The sequence below is a fragment of the Cotesia typhae genome, unplaced genomic scaffold (assembly GCF_013202065.1).
Source record: "Cotesia typhae breed Kobodo isofemale line unplaced genomic scaffold, CoteBio_Ctyphae contig_5, whole genome shotgun sequence".
In the NCBI taxonomy this organism is placed as follows: domain Eukaryota; kingdom Metazoa; phylum Arthropoda; class Insecta; order Hymenoptera; family Braconidae; genus Cotesia; species Cotesia typhae.
The window spans coordinates 10,861,412-10,884,161 of record NW_027423757.1 but is presented as its reverse complement, the minus strand read 5'-3'; the positions used below and the strand labels follow the sequence as shown (position 1 = coordinate 10,884,161).

General features: G+C 29.2%; 1 protein-coding gene across 1 annotated transcript; it reads right to left on the bottom strand.

The window, feature by feature from the left end:
- Nucleotides 1–347: 347 nt before the first annotated feature.
- On the bottom strand, nucleotides 348–21,419 carry Nompa (no mechanoreceptor potential A). Its single transcript, XM_074248442.1, has 20 exons — nucleotides 21,396–21,419; nucleotides 15,689–15,821; nucleotides 14,905–14,990; nucleotides 14,514–14,775; nucleotides 14,196–14,325; nucleotides 13,775–13,926; nucleotides 13,411–13,686; nucleotides 12,431–12,739; nucleotides 11,355–11,450; nucleotides 10,724–11,254; nucleotides 9,808–10,042; nucleotides 8,395–9,002; nucleotides 7,456–7,634; nucleotides 6,075–6,214; nucleotides 5,783–5,929; nucleotides 5,486–5,575; nucleotides 3,976–4,330; nucleotides 1,824–2,005; nucleotides 853–978; nucleotides 348–712 (listed from the first exon to the last, which is right to left on the bottom strand). The coding sequence occupies exons 2-20, from the start codon at nucleotides 15,762–15,764 to the stop codon at nucleotides 520–522; spliced, it is 4,173 nt and encodes a 1,390-aa protein (XP_074104543.1). The 5' UTR covers nucleotides 15,765–15,821; nucleotides 21,396–21,419; the 3' UTR covers nucleotides 348–519.
- Between the last annotated feature and the right edge of the window lie 1,331 nt (nucleotides 21,420–22,750).

The following is a 22,750-nucleotide window of genomic DNA, read 5'->3' as shown; positions in this document are numbered from 1 at the left end:
AAACTTGTCTGATGACACGGGCTCGTTCGTTCAACTACTTATGGTAATCCCCGATATACCACTTACTATTCACCCACTCATCTCTCCTACTCGAGTCTTGCTCTATATACAGCTTCCCGACTCGTATCTCTTGTATCCCGGCTCCGCATTCACATCCACTCGGTATCTTCTCGACGGTCAGTAATGTAGTGAGCTCTTGTATTGTCTCTCACCGCATAGCGAGTATTATGGATCGAACTAGCGGTATAGTGGGCTTCAAAACGAAAGAGTTGTAAATTTATTACCTACAACAACTGAAGATAAGAAGAAATAATTTAAACTTTTGATTAAACAATTGTAATATTTATTTTATTTTTTATTTTAGTAAAAATATTGTAAGCTATAATAATAAAGTTTTTATTTTACTTATAATTATAATTGTAGAAATATTTATTGATTGGATAATAAATTGATTTAGTCGAATTAATTTAGGCTTAATTAATCAATTAGAGATAATGATTGCTCAAGATTGGATAATCGTCATATGAGATGGAGATTTTCATTACGGGCGGAGTTTGATTGATGTAGCGAATCACGTGACACTTCGAACAATGATGGATCTGTGTAAATAGGCTCGCTTGGATCGAAATCGCTCCGTCTGTTAACGGTTAATCCTACCGCGCCCTCCATCGCCGTCGACGTCAGCTGGTGATTAAAAATTTGACTTAACGACCTGAAAGAAGATGAGGAAGATGAGGATGAGGAACAAGATTAAGTTTTTTTTTTTTTTTCTTCTTTTTAGCGCTCAATTCTCATTTGTTTTTATTTTAAGTAATTAATATAAATAGATTGTCGAGTTAAACGGTTACTTACGTTGATTGGAATGGCTTGGGGAGCCCTGATCGCATGAATGAAAAGTTTGATCGGGAACTCGCTGAGTCTTCTCGGATTACTTTGTCTACGATTTTGTTCTTACGGATTATCGGGTAACCATATTTTCTAATTCGTTTAAAAAATTATTATTATTTTTTTTTTTAAGAAATAATAAAAGTCTTTTTGGTTAAAAAATTAGATTAAATATTTTTTATATTACTTTAAAGTATTATTAAATAAAAATGTTTTCTTAATAAAATTAAAGATTATTTTTTAATAATAAAAATTTTAATTTAAAATTTTAAATCAATTTAAAAATTTCTAAATTTTTAACAAATAATAAAAATCTTTTTGATTAAAAAATTAAATTTAATGTTATTAATTTTAATTTTAACTGTTATTAAATAAAATGTCTGTCTAAATTAAATTAAAGATTATTTTTTAATAATAAAAATTAAAATTAAAAAAAAATAAATAATTTGAAAATGTCTAAATTTTTTAACAAATAATAAAAATTTTTTTGATTAAAAAATTAGATTTACTTTTATTTAAAGTATTATTAAATTAAATTTTTGTCTAAATTAAATTAAATATTATTATTCAATAATGAAAATTTTAATTTAAAAATATTTAAAAAAAATAAATAATTCAAAATTTTCAAAGATAAAATTAAATCTAAAATTACTCCAAAAAATTCAAGGATTTATAAAACCCGATAAACTATAAAAAGAAATGTCAACCGAAAGATTTTTACCCTCAATAAAGTTACAAGGCTTATCTGTAAAACTAGAGACATAAATTCTACTTTATACTATTTCAAAAAATTCCATCTTGAAAATTTATTTTTTTAGTTCTTAATAAAATTAAATTCACTTTCTAAGAAGCCGATGATTGAATGAATTAAATAAAACGACCTTTTATTATTATTATTACTACTATTGAACTAAAGTATGATTAATAAAAGTAATTACCTGTAAATTAACAAAGAAAGAACTACAACAGAAGATAATAATACAGCTAGACCGACAATGGCTGTTACTAATCCATAGTATTCATTAGGAGTTATACAAATAGTTTCTACCGGCGCTATTTGTTTTTGTACAACATTACTGCTGTAGTAATTATCATCCATGTCGTACCGTGAGTCGAGGACCTGAAATAAAAATAAAATAAAATAAAACTAACGGTACAGAGATAATTGGGGTGAGGTAAAAAATTAGTGATCAATAACGCCCGCAGTGGATGTGAAAATAGGCATGGTGAATGCGGTGGTTTTAGATCGGGGATATTTTGACGGGGGGTTTGTCATGGTTATTGTCACGGTGATTTTCATGGACCCTTTGTAATTCGAGATGAGTGTGGAAGAATTTTTAGTTTATTACCAGGAAGAAAATACTTATAGAAAAAATATATATATAGATATATGTGCATGTGAATGTATTATACGAGATGGGGCTTAGCTTTTCCGAGAACTAAACTCAACTATCGACTTAGGAGATAGACTAGATATAGAACTGCAGATGTAAATTGTCGTACGTATAAAAGAAAGTCGATATAATCTCGAAAATTGAGTTTCAGCTGAAATTCTTTGGGGATGAAGACTTCTCGGGGAAGTGCCAGTGATTTGGGGCGATTCTTTGTTGGAGTGAAATATTCGTTGAACGAAAATAAAAGTTTTATTAAGTTACGGGATACTGAAAACTATTTAATGAATTTGCTTGTTGAAAATTCTCAAGGCGTGAAGCTTTATATCTATAAAAGATACCTGAAGATGATTTTTGGACAAAGAAACTTGTGCAATGACCTACTTCAGAAGCTATTACTAATTTTCTTTTGTCGATAAAGTGATAATTGAAGCTAAATACAGTCAGGTAATAATAAATGGATCTAATCTTGGAGTATTATCTCGTGAATTGAATTCATTTCTTCGCTTCGTGATTAAGGATAGAGGATAATGTAGACTAAGGCATTGAAATTTATCATTTGAAATTGCGATAGTTTGGTAAATCCGCAATAATTGATTAAATAATTGATTAAATATCTAGTATTAAATATCCAAAAATAAAAACCTTCTGAATTTTATTATGAACCATCAATAAGAACAGAATTAATAATTAAGAATTAATATTGAGTATTCTCAAAATTTTTTGAATTTTTTTAATTGTTAATATTCACTCAAAATTATCCTAACATGTTTTTGATAACTTGTATTACATTGTTAGATTTTGTGGTACAGATGTCATAAGGGTGAGTTGTTAAAAAGCCATAAGGGCGAATATAAAGAAATTTTTAAATTTCATTTTTACGCTTTTAGATTGTAATTTAATTACTTTCACTTGAAAGAAATTTTTTTTAATCACCCTTATGGTTTTGGTTCCTTTAAAAAATATCAAAAGATCGAGATAAGGGTAGATAGAATTTAAAATTAGGTTTTTTTCACACATTTGATAAATTCTTTGATTCTCAATTAGATATTCAATTTTTTTTATGATATAAAATAATTTTGATTAAATAATTTAATTTTTGAATAATTAATTTAGTTTTTAATTCATAAAATAAATATTAACATTTTTTAATGAAAAATTTTATTCAATAATTTAGATAATTGTTACTTTTTTTATTTGATTAAATAAATAATTTTTTTGATTATAAATTAATAATTTGAATTTTGAAAAAACTGCGCATTAATTTTTGGAACTTATGCAATTATTATTGTTAAATTTAATATTACTGGATTAATAAAAAAAATAGACGAGTTAAAAAATGAAAAAATGAATAAATTTCAAATTTCAATAGAATATTATAAAATAGTGATAAGTGTCTCCAGAAATTCTATTAAAGAAAGAAATTTCCAAGTTTTACAATAGACAAATAAAACGGAGCGGTAACAAATGACCCAGATGACCAGAAAAAGGATAAAAATCTCCAAGGATTTCCGATAAAAGAAATAAAAAGACGTTAGATGTGTACTTAGGCAGTTAGACAGCGAGCTCGGTTCGCTAGTAAAATATTGATTAAATAAGTAATATTTTTATAGAGCAAGAGCAAGAGTAATCTCACAAAAAGTATTAAAGTATTAAATAAAAGAAATAAAGTGGAATAGTCGTAACTTGAAGCACTTACTTCAATCATTTCTCTCACATGTTCCTCTTCAGCCTCCTCGGGGTCGTCTTGTTCGTCGTCTTCTATTAACTCGGTGTCATTCTTCGCCGTGAAAAGTTTCTCGTGCTCATCCAATAATACATCATCGGTGGTACCGTTCAAAGATCGACGTCTGCGTTTGCCAAAGGAAGGCTCACTCCTGCCTGCGCTTCCGGAACAGTAAGCTGGCTGACATCCGTCGCGACAGGATCTCACAGTTGCCTCAAAGACCAGGAAATTTGATTCCGGAATTTTAAAGGCATTGAAACGCGCCTCGAGACTGTCACCCTCGCGCAGTCGATCCAGACCCGGGAAGACGTAGTTGTCAACTGGACAGCTAATTTGTTCGGTCAATTAGCGGTCAATCACTTTTGTATTACATTCATTTATTTATTGTATGTCAACAAGCTAAGAGACAATTTTAATTTTTATACGAAATTGATTTTTTTTAATTAATATTTACTAGACAAAAAATTAAGACTCATTAAAAATATTAAATTATTTATAAATTTTTATATTATTTACATTTTTATTAAATTTTAACTATCATAAATTTTTTACCGAAATTAATTTACTTTTTATGAATATTTAAATGTCAAAATAATAAACTTAAATTAAATTAAACAAATTTAAAATAAAATTCTTTAAAAAAAAACTATCAAGTCAAAAAATTAATTAAAAATATTTACAAACTCCTAAATATTAAAAAAAATTTTTTGAGTTATAATTGAGTTCAAATGACACGTAATTTTATATATAACAAATTTATGACTTTTTTTATTCAGAAATGTTAAGATAGTACTGAAAAATATTTATAAAAAAAATTAGACTTTTAATTTTTAAAAAATAGCGCGAAAAATTTCGATTTTTGAGATCAATTGACTTTTTTTTTTTAAATAAACCTATTGAAGTTTAATATTAATTAAATTTTTGTCAATAATATTATCAAATTTTAATTATCAAATTTATTTTTCCAAAATAAAATTATTTATCTATACTAATATTATAAAGAGGAAAGATTTGATTGTATGTTTGTTTGTTTGCATAGAATAGGCTCCGAAACTACTGAACCGATTTGAAAAATTCTTTCACTGTTGGGAAGCTACACTATCCCCGGGTGACATAGGCTGTCTTATATTTAAAAAAAAAAATACGAGATCCTTTCTAAAACTCCAATTTTTGTTAAATACCTGTGCGAAGTCGGGGTGGACTGCTGTTAATATTTTTATTCAGTGAAAAATTGATAAAATTTAAAAAAAAATAAAATTACACAGTAAAAAATTTTGTGTTAAATATTTAACACAAAAATTCTTAATACAAAATTTTTTGACGCAAAATTTTTTACTGTGCGTAATTCTTTAAAATTTATTCTAAAAATTTTGAATTAACAATAAAATGAATATCAAAGTCCAAAAAAAAAAAATGATATTCATCTTTAATAAACTTGTCTCTCAGCATTAATAAAAATAATTATAAAATAAAAAGAGCGTACCCATATCTGTCAATCAGTTGAACGCTGCGACCCGAGTAGGGGTCCCGGGCAATGACATTCGTCGCAAATATGTCTGTCACATAGTTGTAGCTGAAAAAAGAAACGGAAAAAAAAAAAAAAAAAAAAAAAACATAAATATACGACGTGATGGTTATCGAGTTTAACGTACACTCGAGTACTCGCACCGTACCGTGATTTATTGAGCGTGGAATCAAATATTTATTGTGCGAAATATTTATTGTACAAGTTTACGCATAGAGGCACAATAGTACACAGCTCAGAAAATCAAAAACTCACCCGTCCTGGGCCTCTAGCCGGAATGTAAGAGGATCACCGACGGCAATGGTTGTCGTCGGGCGACCCTGGTAGAGAATCATCAGCCTGACGCGGGAGCTCAGGGTGTTTTCAGCTGGCAAGTACTCAATAGGTATCGGCGAACCTGATCTGCTAATAATACAATCGTAAAAATAAGAAAACCGAATGGAATAATATGAAATATAATATGTATTGTTATAAAGCCATTGATATTTGAAAACAGTTGTAATGGATGACATTGGAATGAGCGGTATCAAATGGGAGATTAACTCACCCAGCTCCGATGTATCCCGAGGTGACAACCGCCTCTCCTGGACCCCGAAATAGACATGTTAGATTAAAACGCTTGTCTCTCCCCGTCTGTACGTAGTCGGAAAACTGCACCACTACTATGTTTGTCATCGTATCTCCGTACTACAAAAAAATTCATAAATAATAAGTCATACGCAAGAAGAATTAGTGTTTGAAGTTTTAAATCCTCCAGCTCAAGTGATAAATCATTTTGTATATATTTATCATTATTATTATTCATATTCAGATGTAAGCCTTCATTTTTCCCACGCTATTACGGCAAGAAGTACATTTAAAGAGCTGATAAAAAATTTTTGGTTTTATAATTAATGAGGGAACGAATCGGATTTGAGTTATTACAAAAAGTCATGGGCAATAAAAAATAACAAGTCAATTGTGTAGATACTACATGACTTTTTTTAAGCGATGTACATTGTATGTGTACTGTAGCCTTCAAAGAGCTATTCAAAATCCGTAAGATGGTGGCTTAATACGATTTTGTATGGTGGTTTAAGTTTCTATGACTTATTTTGGGGGATAGTGTGTTGATTGAGGATAAGTCCCAGAATGATCCTCTTTGTTGGAAAATTTGTTTGCTTTAAAAATTTTTATTACTTTTTTGGTAATGATTATTATTTTTAAATTAATTTTCTGGGTGTGTTAAAAAGAAAAAAAATATTTATTGGAAGAATTTTAATTAAATTGATTTAATTTAATTTTTTTTTTTATTGAAAGAAATTTTTTTAAGTAAATTTTGTAGAAATAAAAAAATTTAGAATTTTTTTTAATTAAATTGAAGTATTTTAATTGAAAATTTAGTCTGGGATAAATAATAATATTTATGTTAATTGATGAAAAAAAAAAATATGAAATTTTGAAAAGATAATTAAAAAAAAATATCAAAAATTTTGTCAATAAAATTGATAAATAATTTAAAAATGATTTTTTGTACATTGAAAAAATTATACAGCTGAAAAAAAATTATTTGGCAACTTAAACATTTATTTTACAAATAAAAAAAATTAATTTAGTTCCAGAAAAAAAATTTAACACTGAAAAAATTAATTTAAAATAAATTTTCAACTTAAAAAAAATAATTGTTATTTTAAATTAAATTATTTAAATAAATAAACATATACTAAAAGATTATTGAACATCGATAATGTTCTACCTAATCTCAAATCTCAAGATTACAAACTATCTGTAATACAATTATCTAATCTCTATTTACATAAGTCCATATGCAGCAATTGACCTTTCTTTCTTTCTAAAAAAATATTTTTCACCAGAACATATTAAATATCTAACAGAAAATTAGCAATAATGAGGCGTGTAATGAAACAATTAAAAAAATAAAGCATTACCCGTTGTGTTCCGCATTCAGGATAACCTTGAGGCCCACTTATACGTAATACATTAACAGTGCCGCCATTACCGCGGAAAAAGCAACGATCGTAATAACCGTAGGTATAAATGCGTCCAATAAAACCATCGGGAGTTCTTAATGTAAATTCCATGCCGTCTTCGCTGCATACTTGGCTCACTGTAAAGTTAATAAATAAATATTTAAGATTATTTAAATATTGGCGTATAAATTTATCAATACATTGATAAAAAATTTTATTAACTATTAATGAATTTATTTTATTGGAAACTATTTAATTATTTATTAAATACAAATAAATATTGTTTTACGATTAATAAAAATTTGTTAAGTATTAATAAATTTTTATTAATATTTATTACCAATTAGGAAGACTTAGTGAATATTAAAAAATCCCTTAATCATTGAAAAAACAATAAAAATGAAGAAATATCTATTAAATTTTGTTTTATTAAATAATGAATTTTGTTAAATTGCACTGTACTTTCTTAATTATTGGCGTTTTTCAAAATATAAGCTCATCTCGATGTTACACTCATCAAGAGCTTTCATTTGAGTACCCACATGCATTTTTATATATTTTTCATATATACATATATATATGAATATATGAAATATATGAAAAATTGATGTGGGTATTTAAATGAAAGGTCTCGATGAGTGAAATGTCGGGGTGAGCTCAGATCTTTAAAAATATCAATAGTTTATAAGATTCAAGTCAAAACCTTTGCAATGACATTAAATTTTATTAAAAAAACCGATTCTATCATCTGACTATCCTGGAGACAAAATTTTTTTATTTTCTTAATAATATAAATTAATTGAATAATTAATTAATAAAATTGATAATTCTATCACCGTAAAATAAAAATAAAAAATAAAAAAAGATTTATAAAATTATATTAAAAAAATAATTAACCATCTAAACATTCGCCGTCAGCACCCTGCCTAGCACTGTTCCTCTCATAGAAATCGTAATCAGAGGAAGTGTCATAGTAAATCGGATTATTCATGGCCATGTCCCTGGAATCTCTGTCGCTAAGCTCGCAATTGTCTCTCTCAGCGCCGTAGGGCGCGGCGTATGCCCTAAAATTGAAGGACCTGCAGACAAAGTCTCTCGCGTCGGCACACTCTCTTTCGCACTCGGTCAATGTGTTGGCGGTTGTGTATCTGCGGACAAAGGGCTTGCGAACCCGGGTGTGGGATCCGACTTGACGAAAGTTCTCCTGCTCGTCGCACCGTGAAAGCAACGGCGGTCGCCCGATAATTGTCCCACCGCCGGAGCCAATTGGCCGGACACTGTTGTACGGATCTGTGTCGCCCACGCCACCACCCACACCCACCCCCGCCATGAAGTTGTCGGGCGAGGGTTCCGGGTATCCTGCTCCAGCTCCAGCTCCTGCTCCTGGTGGTCCTGGCCTAACGGCTCCCGCTACTCCTCCTGGGGAGTAATATCCCGGCCTATCTGCGAACCCTTTTGTGCCTCGGATGTCCTCCTCATACAAGTTTGGATACGCTCCAGGATATCTACAATCAAACTATAATTATTACACTGTTCTCCAGCATCATCATCGTCTATTTAATCGAGATTCACATTATTTTAATTAGTCGATTAATTTTAGACAAGAATTTGAATTTTACATTGATTAGAAAAATTTATTGACTTTAAATACATTTTTTTTTATAAAATAATTTATTAAATAAAATTTGATATTTCTTAAATAAATAAAAAAAGAATTTTTTTGTAAAAAAAAAGGACATTTTATAAGTTTATAAATAATTAGTATTCAAATTTTAAAAATTTTTAGTGTAATAAATAATTCAATAAATTTATTTCCAATAATTTTTATTTACCTATCGATTTGTTTTTTTATTTCCTACAAGGTTTTTAGGCCAAGCAGTTGATTAGTTTATTATTTTTTTAGAAATTTATAATTTCTCTTAAAATTATTAGTTTAAAAATAAAATTAGTCAAACGTTGAGCTGTTAGGTAAAAAATTAGCAGAAAGTTGCAGGAATAACCTTTAAGGTCAACCTTAGTCCTAATTTTTTTTTTATTAAAATAATATGAAATAACTTCAACATTTATTGATTTAATTATGCAAATATTAATTTCTTTAACTGTAATATTTGATATAAAACACAAAACATCATTTTTCAATACTGTAATAATTTACTCCTTTTATTTTATAACACAAACAAAAATTTTAAACTAAAAATTCCATATTTAGACACATAAAAAAATATTGTTATAAAATTTCTAGAGATTTTAGTATCACGTCAAAACCTAAAATTGTAAATTGTCTAATTAATGATAATGAGCTGATCTTACCTGTCACGAAAAGGATAAGGGTCCTTGTCAGGATATCTATCATTGGGATATCGGGAGGGTATTTTATTGATACCGGGAGTCGGATACCGCGTTAAAGGATCATCCGGTATTGGATAACGTGTGCCAGAACCAGGATGATAAGGCTCGTCTTTCACTGGATATCTACTTCCTGGACTGCTCGGGTACCGGTGTCCTGAGGATGGATACACTGGAGGCGGAGGATATCGGTGATAGCCTGGAGAAGTATTGTAAATCGTAACTTAAATATTCACTTTATTATTATAGTAGTTTTCAAGAATAATACTTTGTAGAACATGGACAGAATTTAGTGACAGGTTTTAAAATAATATGTAACAATCCGATATTTCATATCGAAAAAATGTCACTGTAAATTCATAGCAAGCTGACTATATTAAATACTCAGAGACCATTGTTTGTATGAAAATTTTTTACAATGTACTCCGATGTATTGGGTAATAGATTTTTTTACGTTATTACTTATTACAAGAATTATTTTAATTTTAAAAGCATTCAGCTTTATTAACCAAAAATATCTATTAATTTTTTTTTTAAATATTTCTTTTTTAAATTTCTTTTTTAAAATTAATTGAAAATGTTTTAAATTATTGTTTTAGTTAATAAAATATTATAAAAAGTACAATTTTATTTAATTTTGCTCAACAAAAAATGTAATTTATTTTTTTTAAGCTTCAAAAATTTTTAAAATTCCATCAAAAATTTTCCGACTTAAATTTATGAATTTTCTTTAATTTTCTTCAACCAAAAATTTAATTTCGAATTTTTAATAAAATAATAATAAAAAACATCAAAAAAAAAATCAATAAATTATAATAAAAAAAAAAAATAAATGATTAATTTTTTATAAATTATTAATTATAAATATTTTTTCACCAACCTGGAGTATTGATCAGCGGATAATTTTCACCATTGACAGGATATCGATCGTTGATTGGATACCGATCGCTGTTAACTGGATATCGATCACCGCTTATCGGGTACCGATCTCCAGCGACTGGATAGCGATCTCCACCCACAGGATAGCGATCTCCACCCACCGGGTACCTGTCACCTGCTGGATACCGATCTCCAGGATACCTGTCGCCCGCAGGGTATCGATCGCTGGGGTACCGATCACCTGACGCAGGATAGCGGTCACTCGGACCAGGATAACGATCTGCTGGGTACCGGTCCCCAGAACTGGGGTAACGATCATGCGGGTACCGGTCCAGAGGATAACGATCACTCGGGTATCGATCTGGATATTTATCAGGGTATCGATCTGGATATTTATCGGGGTAGCGATCGTCCGGGTATTGATTCGGGTACTTGCTGCCGGGAAATCTGTCTCCGGGGGGCGGATAGTAATCTGGGTAGCGGTCGCCATGAGAACCGCCCGGATACCCTTTGTCGTAGTCGTCCGGGTGACCTAGTAATTTCGAATTATAATTAGAAATTATATGAGTATTTAATTACCGAGTTTTATCGCTGAGAGATTTGTTAATTAGATTTAATTAAACATGTGTTACCTGGTCGCCCGAGGGACGGTTTCTCGAAATTAGTGCCCTGTCCCACGGGGTCGGGTCTGTACATCGGATTATCTCGATCTCCATCTAAATATTGATCTGCAGTTTTGTGAGAAAAAGTTTTGTTAATCGAATTTTATAAATTAAAAATGTAAATTGCGTAATAATTAAAAAAAAAATTTACTTTTATTAAATTACTGATCAACTAATTAATTTTTAAAGACATTAATTGTTGGAAAAAAAATTCTTGAACCAAAAAAATTATTTTGAACATTTTTATTTTTTATTTTTTTTTTTTTTTGGGTCAAAATAATTTTTTTTTAGATTTTTGGTCATAAAATTTAATTAAATTAAATTTATCAGTAGATTTGGTTATAATATTTTTATAAATAACCGCGTGGTATTTACGTGAATATATACTTTACACAATACTTCAAAAATGCATTTCAAAAATATTATATAAAGTCTAGCCTTTACACTTTAGCACATGAAAAAGTTTAACAAAATGCATATAAATTTTTCTACCCAGCAAGTTTAATTTAAAGTAAAAATTCGCGAATTGAATCTCTTGAGAAGCAAAGTGGATAGAATTTCTTGAAACTTTTGAATGATATTGAAAGTTTAATTTTTATAAATTTTCGGTAAACTTTTTAACTAAATTATTAAGTGTGCTCTTGTGAGTCGAGAGCGAGTAAAAAATGAATACAAAAATGAAATGAAATAATGTTTAAGAATATAAGTAATAAAAAGAGTGAAGAAAAGGAAAGAAATGATGGATATGTCAAGTGAAAAAAAGTTTTCATTCAATTGAATAGAGATCGTTGAGATTGGAGATTGAAAAAGTATTTTTATCGCCGTAGGAACTGGACTCTGTACTCTTTTACTCCGTAAAAGTTGACATTTTCCGATGCTACCGTTCCAGATGAGATTGTAAAAGTGTTTTTATCGGAATAGCTGTCGGCTGGATTTTTTCACGGTTGATTAAGACTTTCAAAGAGGCTTTGGCTTTGAGAATAAAATTATTCAGACCCAAAGCTCCAAAAGACACTGTATATTAAATAAATAATAATAATAATTACGCATGAGGTTTTCGTAATAGTCAAAATCGGCGTCGTAGATGATCCGATGGCCATCACGCTGATTGAATCTGCTGAGTCGACAGGAACGGAGGTGCTCAGAATAAACCGCGGATCGGCATTGGAAGCTGGTTTGCCGAAGACATTCGTCCAAACACTCGCTCAGACTTCTTCCAGTTATCTCTGAGTGAAACTCTCCGCTCAAACGCGAGTTCCTGTATCGCTGGAAGGCCGTGTCTGGACGTCTGCTATCCGGGTAGTGTCCTGAGACTGAGTTGTCCGGGTATTCCGAGCCACGTGCTGAAGGAGAAGCTACTTTTTGTAAGCTGGCATTTGGTTGACATTTATCTGACAGTTTAAGTAAATTGTCGCCGAAACAATGGCGGGATAGTTTGTTACATAAACTTATTGGTTATTACTTTTAATAATTTTGCTTTTGCTCGAGATTTTTTTTTTTATAAATTCTTTTTTTCTAATTTTAAATATATTTTTTATCAAAATTAGTTATTTAAAATCACTTAAGTAATTTTTTTATAAACACAGTAAAAAATTTTGTGTTAAAAATTTTTTGACGCAAAATTTTTTACAGTGAATTTTATTTTAATTGTAATTTTTTTTTAAGTTTTTAGATTATTTTAAAATAAATTTTTTTTTTAAAAAATAAAATTTAATGTTTTTTAGAAGTCAAAAAGCGACTTTAAATAAAATAATAATAATAATAATTCTATTTTTCAATTTATTTGTAAAATTTTGTTTGGATTTAAAAATTTTAAAAATTTTTTAAGAACTTAAAAATTATTTTAATTATTCTAGACACAAAATTTTGTTAAATATTTCTTTACTTTTAATTTGAAGAAGAATTTGACTGAATTTTAAATTAAAAAAAATTTTTAAATTATAGCTAAAAATAAAAAATTAATAAAAAAAAAAAACTTTAAAAACGTTAGTAATCTCCTGAGGAATAAATTGAAAAAGCAACTCACGATTATCAAGACAGACAAGATCATAAAAATGATAAGAAGGGCTGTTACTGGTCCCAATATCGTCTTTCTGTGAGACAGAATCTTCTTCAGAAATAACACACTGGCGTGTTTGCTCATCAAACTCGACGCTTCGACAAAAATATTTATCAGCCCGCAAACAGAGATTTTGACACTCTTCCAGCGTCAAGTTTGTGTATATGTCCACCTCGAAGGGCCCGCGAAGTCTCCTGTTTTCTTCCTTGATAAACACCGTCAGTCCGTCGCACCTTCTGTCGGCTAAAAAATTGATAAAACAATTATTTCATACAATACAAACATTTTATTATTGTAATATTCCTCAGAAAGTTTCCAATTGAAAATTTACCATTTAAACAAGTATTTTCCAAATAATCAGTATTGGGATCATCTTCTAAAAGTTCTGGATGTGTTCTTCTGGTGAAACGACTCATTAAACAATTTCTGTTTACTGCGTCGAATGTCGCCGAACGGCAGACAAAGTGGTACTCGTTTAAACAACTAAAAAATATTTTAATAAGTCTTTTTTTGGCTCAATCAAATTTTTTTATAAACTTAACAATTTAACATTAAGAAAAAAAATTTTTTTTTTTAATTCTACCTTCAATAATTAAACTAGAAATTTATATTTAAAATTTTTGGTAACAAATTTTGCACAAAAAAATTTATAGAAAAAATTTTACTGATAAAAATTGAAAAAAAAAGCGATAAATTAAAAATCTTTCAACGTGGTAAATTATTTTATGCGCGCTGGCTTAAAAAAAAAATACCTTTCTTCACAGACTGTTCGATTAGCAGCAGGAACTTCTCTGACATCAGTCATAGGTAACTTTAATTTCTTCCTGGAATGTCGCTCAAAAATGTACCGTCTGTTTGGACAGTCTCTTTCGATCCTATTAGCTAATTGCAAAATAAAAGAATTGAATTGAATTGGTAAAAAAAAAAAACAACGAAAAAAAAAAAGAAGAGAGTTGAGAATTGAGTGAAGTGGTGATAGCGCTATTAGTTACAAATGTAATAGAGTATTGATTATTGGTTTAATAGATGGGGAATGCGAGGACTGCAGGAGCATTAATCGATTTACTCACACGTGAGACAGACTTCAGTAAAGTGGACGCTATTGGGTACGAGCATTAAATTGCCAATTCCCTCGGGCTGAGCTTGTTCTCTGGTCAAATAGCACGTGCTCTCTTCATACTCCGGCGTACCGCTGAACGAGGCGATTCTACTTCCAGGCTGGAAATCAAAGCTTGCACAGGCACGCGGCAAATTATTCCCTGCAGTCCTGTCACGTAAACACAGGTCCTGACATTTTTCCAAAACACGGAACGGCGGCGCCGAATCTCTCACCTTTAAAAAAAACAACAAAAATAAATCAATAAATTCTATTCGAATAAATGAAAGCTTCTGGGCAAAATATTTTAATTTTTTTTTTTTTTTTTTTCTAAATAAATAATAATAAAAAATTAATTATTTTACCACTTCATCATCGAACCCTTGGAGCTGTTGATCCGGTAATCTTTCATACACTATCCTCCCAGCGTTGCCGTTACACGTGGTTTGGGCTGTAAAATAACACTAAAGGGTCAAAAAAGTTTTTGATTTATCGCGGTAAGTGATTGTCCGAGAATAAGAATAATGCAGATATTCATGAGTTGGAAAACAAAAAGTTTATGGACAATGATCACGACCTTCGATGCTAAAAAGTCTCATTAGAGCTCTTGTTTTTATTCTAAACTCCCTGTCTGGTTGCCTTTTTTGTTATTGTAATTTTTTATTTAAATTACTTTGCTCTTTTTTTTTTTTTAATTCCTTGAATTTTTTACAAGATGTTATGTCTAAATTATTTTTACAATTTTTTTATTACATTCGACCGCAATTGCACTTTGACATACATAAAAAAAAAATTTCTTTATTCAAATAAAAATTTCTTAAAAAAAATCAATTGTAAAAAATTCTTAATTGAGGTAAAAATATTTTTAATTAAATTAAATTGTTCAAAATAATTTAATTGAAAATTTTGTTCAAAAAAAATCATTGTTTAAATTAAAAAAAATTTTTTGATGAAAGTAAAATTATTTTAAATAAAAAAAAAATTGATTTTTGGAACCGAGAAAATAATATTGAGTCAAGAAATTTTTATTTAGTTTTAAAACTTATTTTTTGGTCTTTAATAATTATTTTTTTTTTGTTGTTTAATAGACATGTTTTTATTATTTGTGACAATATCAATGTTTAGTTTAACAAATTAAAATAAACTTACCATTGGCAAGCATCTTGAGAATTGTCAGAACCGTAATAGCTTGAACCATACTGAACATGTTAAAGTTCCTTTTCATTTTGAGTTGAAGGCACGGTAAACACTGTCAAGTGGTCATACCACTTGGTTGCAGATACTGAGGAGAGGAAGAAATAAAAATGAATTATTTAAATAATTATTTTCTTAACAATCGTTGAGAATTTTTGGGTCAGAAAATAAATCGAGATACCATCGCAATCAGGTGGATCATTTTGGAATTATTAATGTGTTATTAATGGTTTTAGAAGAATAAATTTGAGATTATTGTATGTAAATTCCATGGGAATAATGATAAATGTTGAATAAAGTTAAATTTAATTTACAGAGTTCTGAACAATGCCACGGTTACGACAAAACTAATTTTAAGTATGGGGAATCGAGAAAATTGTAGAAGAATCGTCAGTCCTCAGTCGTACCGGTTAGGTATGTGAGGTGGGGTCTATTGTTATGAGTTGTATGAGCCCAGGAATTCCATGCGATCAATTTAGCGCTCATTTCAAGAATATTCAAATCAAAAAAAATTTTTTTTTGTATTTTTATTTAATAACTGCGGAGTTTATTAACTTTATGAGCTGTATTTTGTTTTATTTTAGTTAATATAAATAAAAATAACTTTTTTACGGCTTCCTAGGTATTGAACCAGCGCAATGGTCAAAGCGGATGTTTGTTACAAATGATTTTTATCATTGTGTTGTTCCGGTTGCTATTTTTAATTTCTGTCACGCGGATGTTAAATTACTAGATATACAATTTTATTTTTATTTTAAATTACGGTTATTAATATAAAGGGTCTTGTTTGGAACAAAATTTTATTGTAGACAAATTTTTAAGTATTAATTTTTGTTAAAAAATTTAAGCATTAAATTAAAATACCGGAAAAAAATTTCTCAACAATAAATCTAAATTTCAACTAAAATTAATCACCGTCGCATGAATTTCCACCTCCCAATTAAATCCTAAAATTACACAACTCCGAAGCAAAGCGATACCCATCTAATAGCACGTTCCGGTAACCAGCAACAATTCCAAATCCAATCTAATCTAATCGAGGACCTTCAGTCCCGCAAAAATTAATAAAATAAAATTTTCAACAATCCCGTCCTTGGGGAAAACAAAACTACTATTTAATGAAAATCCCATCATTGCATAACAATACAAAAATAAAAAACAGAAGCGTCAATAACAAACCCATACAGAAGATAACCGGCGTTATAATAAAATTTAGATACCATCTACAAGCTTCTATAACTATCATCAAGGCTTTTATTTCCATTGCGTAAAATTTATTACTATTATTATCATTTTTTCTATAAAAAACAATTAAACAATTTTTTTAATTTCAGTTTTATCAATTTATTAATAGCAACTAATTATTAAAATATTGTAATTATTTGTTTTTAAATTTTTAATTATTTATTTTAATAATTTTGAGGCACTGTAAATTTAACCTTGCATATTTTTTCTGGGGTCTTGTTAATAATTTGTATTAAATAAAATTTTTTTGTGTTACAACGCCTGATAAATAAATTCTAAGAAGAAAACATTGAACGGAAATAATAAAAATTCATTAATGTTATTCCAAAAAATTTTTTATCCACAATAAATCCGTAGAGATTTCAAAGTAATATAATAATAATTTTTTTATAAACAATGATTTCGAAAGATAATTAATTAAATTAAAAATCAAGCGAATTTAAATTTATTTTTAAATGATTTTTAATTTAAGACGTGAAATTTTTAATAAAATATCGATTATTACATTTTTTTATGAATTTGTAAAATTTATTTTGATGTAAATAATAATTTAAATGTAAATTAAACTTTTGCCAAAAAAAAAGAAAACTCTTGAAAAGGCAAAATATAGATAAATAAATAAATAAAATAAATTATTAAATTATAATAAATTAAAATAAACTGTCCAATATTTGCTGGACAGAAAATCTGCTCTTCACATCATGGAGAGCCATGCAGACACCAGAGATAGTAGATAGAAGATGTAGGATAATATATAGTTTAATGGATAGTTAATAATGCGAATAGAAGCCTGGAAGTTGGAACTACGCTCTGGTGCCTTCGGTACGGGCGTGTGCAATGTGAATTTAGTATTTCTCTTATTAAATTCGATTGGTCGACACCAGCTAAGTGTGAGTGGAAATAGATGTGGAAATGGATGTGTCTCCATTTGTGTTGGTATTTGTATTACATATGGAATCAGAGAAATGATGACGACAAATACATCGGTCAAAGCGGTGGTTGTGTGTGGAAATGTTCAGGGTGAGTGCTCATTTGGAATCCCACGGACCCTTGTTCCGACACCGTTTGTAAACTCCGCGTACAACAATGTACGTCCGGCAATGCACGCTGGCCAGAACCCTTTTTTGTCATTCTCTGAAACTCACCAGCTATGTGCTGCACCGTACTCTCTACTCTCTTTCATTAGTGTATAACAGCAGCCAGCACCTCAGTCCGCAATCATTTGATGGTTACTCGCTGATCAAATGTGGTCACACGCTCGTTACTACCCTTCTATTATTTTCCTATGTCAATCATAACTCGCCGAGTTTAATTGTTTAATTGCCAGTTTGTTTATACAATTATTTCGGTCTACGGGTTACTTATAATTTTTTTAATTTTATAACAAAATTTTTACATGTTCATTTTATTTTAATTGAGATTTTTATTGGGAGAAAATAAAATTAAAAAAAAAACCGATATTTTAAAATTTTTAGATTTTTTTCCGGACCAATAATTTGTATTTTAGAAAATTAAAATTCTTTATTAAAAAATTAAAATTATTTTCTTCTTTTGTATAATATTTGTTAAAAAACAAAATTATTCATCCAAAAAATTTTTCTTTTATTAAATAAATTCATATTTATCCTAAAAAAGTTAATTTACGATAAATATGTAGAAAAAAGAAAATTTCAATGAATAATTTTGTCATTTCTGTAATATGAATTTTCATAAAATCATTTTTATTAATTTTTTTTACATATATAGGACCATTTTTGACTCAAATTAATTTATTTTGAATTGTACAAAATTTTTAGCAATTTTTAAAAAACGAATTTAAAAATTACCAACATTTTATAATTTTTTGATATTTTTTTCTTTTCCCAAAATATCGATAAAAAATTGAACTAAATTAAAAAAAAAAAAAATCTCGATCCGAAAAATTAATTTTGATCATTTGAATCAAGCAGAAAAAATTTTAAACTAAGAAATAATTCTTAATTAAAATAAATTTCGCGAATATTTTCACTTGATTCAAAATATTTAAAATAATACACAGTAAAAAATTTTGCGTCATTGTGTCAAAAAATTTTGTGTTAAATATTTAACACTTTCATGTGTAAATTTAACATTAATTGTATTAAATTAACTCAAAAAAGTGTTAAAATAACACAAAAAAAAAATGTTAAATATTTAACATAAAAATCTTTAACACAAAATTTTTTACTGTGTAAATTATGTTTAATAATTTTTTTCGTGAATCATTTAAATTTTTATAATAATCTAAAAACCCATTTTTATCTCCAATTAATCACTAACATAATTACAACCCCTATTCCTATTAAATTCCTGAGAAATAATCAACAATCACCCTCACTATCTCTCAAACCTCACAATTAATTACCCGAGTTAATTCCGATAAAAATATTTGCGGAATCCAGCTTCCAGACAATTAAGAGCTCAAATAAAGACGAGGGTGAAAAGATTTTTTCTCGCGTACGCATGATTGAGTCTGGCAAATAAAATCCGATTGAGGACAACAGAGCTCCCGACGGATTGCGAATTTTCTGTCTCGAGCCAACCAGAAGCAGATAGCCTGTCAATTCCAGAAATTGTTTCTTTATACAAACTTAAGTATTTTATTTTTTATTTTCCCTGATTTCGCCCCTCAGCCCACGGTTTTTCCAATACAGAGCAGCTCCACTTGTTGCGAATCAATGGATTATTATTACCACCTATTGTCGCCGGCCGGAGACTTCATCTCCGATAAAAAGATAATATTGAAAGTATTCAAATTAAAATAGCGAGTAAAGTTAAAGCAATTAAATAAAATTATAAATTCAGCCATCAGGCATCGGCTGGAGCTTTAAGGGGCTCGATTCTATTCACTGTTTGCCTTGATAAAACTCCTCAGTCCTCAATTCTCGGTCCTCGGTCCTCAGTCTTGATTCTTGATCTTAATAATAAATAATGCCAAGCAGAGTCGATGAATGGGAGCGGCATCAAGAGAAATAAAATACATTTTATCGAATACGCTCATAAAGTATAATACTCTTAACTCAAAGTACTTTTATTCTCGGTACACCTATATCTATAGATACCGACCAGGGATAATGGAAATAAGAAAGCTCTCGAGTCTCTTTATAGCTCAGTTACCTCAGTTACGTAAATCAATATTTTATTTTAACTCTATTCCTATTTTTTACCTTTTTTTAATCCTCCTTTTTAATCCTGGCTCTGTCTCCGGGTAAAAGTGGAGGCAAATTGCTGCAATCAGTTGCAACTGTCTCCGTAATTATAATTATAATTATAATTATTATTATTTATTAAATTAATCCGTAAATTTAATACTCCTGGATTTGAATTGTTTGATCAATTCCCCGGTATTAACGTGTTGGATCAAAACCGCATTGTTTTTAATTAAGTAATTAATGGTGGTGGAGATTTGATTGACGGACAAAGTGGAGGGCGGAACCAACTTTGATCGGTGAATCGTTTAATGATTGAGGTTTTATTTATTTTGCTAATAGAATCCAAGAAGTATTTTGATTTAATTATAAATCAACATCGGTTTGGGAGAAGAAAGTAATAAGTGGACTTTTTTTTATAGTCTTTAATTTAGTGATGCGATATTTTGGATTTAATCATGCGAAATTTTAATAATTGATAAATATTTGATTTTTATTACTTTATAAAAATATTTTTTGCCAAATTATTTATCAAAAATTTCAATAAATTTTTAACTTTTATTTAAATACAAGAACTTGATTAATTTTTTAAAATATATTTTTGGTTTTAAATTTTTATAGAAGACTATTACTTTAAAATTTTTCTATTTCTGTTTAATTGAATCATCATAAAACTATGAAATTAAAAAATTTATTTTCAAAAGTATGTCAATCAATCTATTATCAATACTTTTGAACAATATTAGCCGAAATATTTATTTTAGTCTAAAATTATTTTGATTTAAAAAAAAAAACTGGTATCACTTTTTAAACTTTTTAAAACTTAAAAAAATTTTAATAAATTTGATTTTTTTAAAATTTTATTAAGCAAAAAAATATGTAAAAAATTTGAATTTATTATTTTAAATTCTTTGTAATTGCACAATTTATAAAAAAAAAAAAAAAAAACCCAAAAATTTTTTAACAAATCAATTACAATAAAAAAAAGCTTCTAAAAATTTTCACTTGTAATTTTTATTAATTTTTACATGTAAAAATTTTTATAATAATATTTTCATTGCTATAAAATTATAAAAGAATTTTTAATATCTGTCAACATCAGTGTCATCAATTTTTAATTAATTACTATGTCAAAAAAAAAAAATTGCTCAATTTTACAGTAACTTACACTTTTAAAAAATTCTACCAAATTATGGACCACAAAAAATCTCCACAAAAAAATTCGAAAAAATCAAAATTTCCATACATACCTTTAATTAAAAAGTCAGCACTATTTACTTCCATGCACCGCGACACAAAGCGAACCAGAACCGCTTAAACAAAACTAATTACAATCGGATAAACAACGGCGGCAGAGCTATCAATTAAAATGCAAACCGTATAAAAAATATATAATAAAAAAAAAAAAAAAATCTAATAATATTCTTCGCGTGTTGTTGACAGGACAACGAGCGCGACCGAACACTCGTAACACCTGTAATCAGACTGCGGTGAAAAATGGTGTGAACCTAATGACAGTCTAACAGGTCGCGGCAATCAAAACGCGGATGCATAATGTAACGTATGAAGTAGAATAAAGTGGAAGTATTTGAGTTTGCTGGGGGCAGAAATAGTCCCATGGCCCTCTACTCTTGGATCAGAATGTAAATGTAAATGGTTATTGTAATTGTAATTGTAATTGTAATAGTAATAATAGTAGTGGTGTGGCAATAACGCTGTTTATGGTGATGGCAATGGGAGTACCCTCTGGCGCGAGAAGTTGCGTTGCCTTTCGATTTGATTCGATAGTTATGTTGACAGATAGATCCAACATGACATAGGAATCCAATTGAAAAGTAGGATAGCGGTTTAGCTGTTATGCGTGGTATAGTGTATCGAGTGGAGTTAACGTGAGATGGATTTCTGGCCTTGTGGATAAAACGGAAGCACGTTCATTGTTTTCGGTTTCCGCACGACATCCGGGAAAAAGCGCACAAACACGCTCCACTCGTCGGTCGATGCCTTTACAGGGTCTACAGGTCTGCGGGTCTACAGAGTAGAGTACATATAGAGTATCTCTTCTATCACTACCAGTTACCAGGGATAACAGAGACGTATACAGGACTGTAACGATGGATAGATACATACTGGACCCAAACCCAAACTCTATTTCATGGCATGTCGCTATTACGAAGTTGCTAAGCAAATAAACCTCGTTCTGGTGCATTCAGATGCCATTCTGCTGAGTTCGGCGCAGAGAGTTAAGTAATGGGGTAATAGATAGATGTAGTATATTGGGATGTGTGCACAGCTATGTTCAGCTATGTTGGGATGTTGCTGTTGCTGTTGCTGTCTGCTGTATGCTGTGGATGAGATTCCCATCGGCTAAATGTAATGCTCTGTGTATTGAACGAGACATGAGTAGTGTAATGGCGGAATCATGGATTAGAGATTCTAAACGGACGTGACGGTCAATCTCGGATATATCGTCAATCCTCGATGCTTGCTATTTATAGCGATGATCATCGAGATGGGAAACTTGTTATTTTGGATTATTTATCGCTGGTGGGTCATGCAGAAATTAAAAAAAAAAAAAAAAAAAAAAAGGGTCAAGGGAAGAAATTTT